At 37.6% G+C, this 2,940-nt stretch overlaps 1 protein-coding gene across 5 annotated transcripts in view; it reads left to right on the top strand.

The window, feature by feature from the left end:
• The window catches only part of AGTPBP1 (ATP/GTP binding protein 1), a 182,706-nt gene that overhangs the window by 97,821 nt on the left and 81,945 nt on the right, over window positions 1-2,940 (top strand). For all 5 annotated transcript variants that reach the window (XM_019517377.1, XM_019517380.1, XM_019517376.1 and 2 more), the window contains exons 12-13: window positions 434-611; window positions 2,016-2,119. In XM_019517377.1, the coding sequence (XP_019372922.1) occupies window positions 434-611; window positions 2,016-2,119 (282 nt within the window). The remainder of the gene's footprint in view (window positions 1-433; window positions 612-2,015; window positions 2,120-2,940) is intronic.

Consider the following 2,940-nt stretch of genomic DNA (forward strand, 5'->3'; position numbering starts at 1 on the left):
TCATTCCTTGGCTTATCTAAAATGGGAGAAATGGTGATTGTGATTTAACTAATATGTCATGCTATTCAAAAGTAACTCAGATTACTGAGGAACAGGTTTCAAATTCAAGAAGAAACAGTTTACATACTAATAAATTGGGTATTTTTACACAAAAGTGAAACAGAGTTGGCAGAAGATCTACAAGTTTCAAAAGGAGCAGGCAATACAATTTTATATTCCATCTATTTAAATCTATTATACCTTAGTATATCTTTTTATATTAAAATGACATTTTAACTCATTTTTAGCAGTAATAATAAATTTTCCATTTTCTAATTTTGTGCACAAAACTATGTATGAACGTAAATATATGTATAATGCTGTATGTTTTTTAAAAATTGGCGTTTTGCTTTTTGAAAACATCTGTTATTTTGTGATTGTCTTTTTTTAATAGGATTGCCTTGCAGTAAGAACTCTTGATCCACTTGTTAACACATCCAGCCTAATAATGAGAAAATGTTTCCCTAAAAACCGTCTTCCACTACCAACAATTAAAAGTGCTTTTCATTTTCAACTCCCAGTTATTCCTACCAGTGGTCCTGTGGCTCAGCTCTACAGTTTGCCTCCAGAAGGTACAGTTAGTTTTAATGCATTGGTTCTGTGTATATCTAACGTTGCTCTTGGTTCCATGAAATCAGACCTGATTAAACATTAATTACCTAGTCTAGGGGTCACCAGCATTTCAGTGACAGGTCATATGCTTGTGATACGGACACTGTTGCAGTCTATCAATCTTTCAATTATGCCACCAATCCCTTCACTGCTATATCCCCCTCTGCTTTCTAGGTGCTGCCAAAAGCCATGGGGAACAAGAAATTTAGTGGTGAGGGCACAGAGTAGGAGACTTTAAGTGGCTTCTTGTAACATGGTTCCTTTAAATGGCCTCTGGAGCAGCTTATTTAAAACTATAAACATAGAAATATGATGGTCAGTAAGAAAAAAGACAAAAAATTTAAAAGAAGAGATGTACAAAATAGATGTAGCATAAGGGGTGGAGCTATTTTTAACTTTTACGATCATTACGTTAGTATTTCTCGCGTGACAAATGCAACAAACAGCTTATTTTCTGCTGAATGGCTAAACCATAATAATATCAAATGTACTAAATTAGTGCAAAATTCCTGCTCTGAAATATAAACAATACTCAGTATTTAAAATGACACAGTGGGGGGTAAATTTTGCCATTTGTGGAAGAAGGTACGCATTCACTGAAGTTTGTAGATAGTGCCCACTTATATTGGCATTGTGTTTTAACCTAAATCATATCAAGCAAACAGTTGTAATGGGTTGGTCTCAACTTATTTGCAATTAAAATACATTAAGAAATATGGTAATGAAGAAGATTATCCCAGGCCTAAAGCCAGCAATGCCAAGCAGTTGGAGAAACTACTTCAGCTGCTTTCCTGTATGATTTTTAGCTGCCTTTGGAATTTTTGTATTGCTTGTTCCTAGTTTCTAGGATAAGAGACTTGGCTGGGCAAAAGGAGGTATAGCAGCAAAACTATATGCAGTCACTTCTTAATTACCAGGAACATTGTGATGGGAGGGCATGACAGTTAGTAGCTCATGGTTTGGAGGAGAGTTAAAGGTAGCTTAAGCTCACATTCCCTGTGCCTGAGCTATGCTGAACAGAGAAGTCCTGGATCTGTGCAGCTGGTCAAATCTTTCATTTATCAAATCTTGTTCTTACAGGTGCATGTTGTTTTGGTTTTGGCTTTGTTTTTTCAGTAGGAAAAACCATTTGCTGCACAGAAATTTTAATAATAGATTCTGCAATATCATCAAATGAGCATTCAGTCTTTGATAAATCTGGTGGTAGTAGTAGTGTTCATATGATTTCATAGGAATTGTATTCATATATGGTACTGACAGATCTCAACTGGTGAGTGGAAAAAATTTCACATTACATTTTTTTTCTGGGATGTGCATGTAGAAAACATACATCTGCCTTACTTATAGAGCATTTTATATCACAGTGGATGACGTAGTAGATGAAAGTGATGACAATGATGACATTGAAACAGAAACAGAAACAGAGACTGAAAATGAAAATGAAGATGACAAGGACCAGCATTTTAAGGTAAGCACTAGACTCGATCAAAGGGAGAACTCATAATGTACAATCAATTTTTAGTTAAAAAGTTTATTTTTGCACTTTACCACATGTTCAAGAATTAGGGTTGTCAGTAGCGATTCCAGCCATAATTTCCAAAGGGTCCAGATGGAATTTGTACAGCTAGCCCATTGAAAGTTCATGGAAGTTGGGTGTCTAACTCTCCTGTGGCTTCTGAAATACCAACTTTAGTAGCTAAAGTTTGTTTAACATAGACTTAAAATCCCTTTGTTTCATATTGCCCTATTTGAACACCTCTTCTTATCTGCAGATACACTTTGTTGGAGCTCTCCCTTCCAAGCTCAAGCCCTGTTTTTCCCACATGCCATCTCAAGCATGTAGATTCTCTCTGTAACTTTCAGGTGGTCTTTCTGCCCTGTCATATCACTCATACCCTCTAACACACTTAGTTTTTGAATAGGACACTGGTACATATGAATGCTTATCAATATTTAAAAGTTGAATGTTGTAAGGAAATGAGATGGGGATTTGCATGTTACGAAGTGAGAGGAGTCCAGCTGAAGGAAAGCATGAGTGCAATCTGGGTAGCACTATGTGGTGTAATTCAAGGGAATGTACAAGAGGGGTCCAACTATCCAGGGCTGCTGCATGTAGTAGGGTGATGCTCTAGGGCAGGGTTTTTCAGCCTTTTTAAGTAAGTGTACCCCCCGTAGCCAAATGCAGAGCTGGGGGGGGGGTGCGCATCCGGACACAGAGCACAGGGGAATGGAGGCTGCAGCATGCAAGCTTCCTGGCTCCCACCACATCTGGCTCAGAAGAGCTCCGTT

This window comes from Gavialis gangeticus, unplaced genomic scaffold (genome assembly GCF_001723915.1).
Source record: "Gavialis gangeticus isolate Ggan-Ray unplaced genomic scaffold, GavGan_comp1, whole genome shotgun sequence".
NCBI lineage: Eukaryota > Metazoa > Chordata > Crocodylia > Gavialidae > Gavialis > Gavialis gangeticus.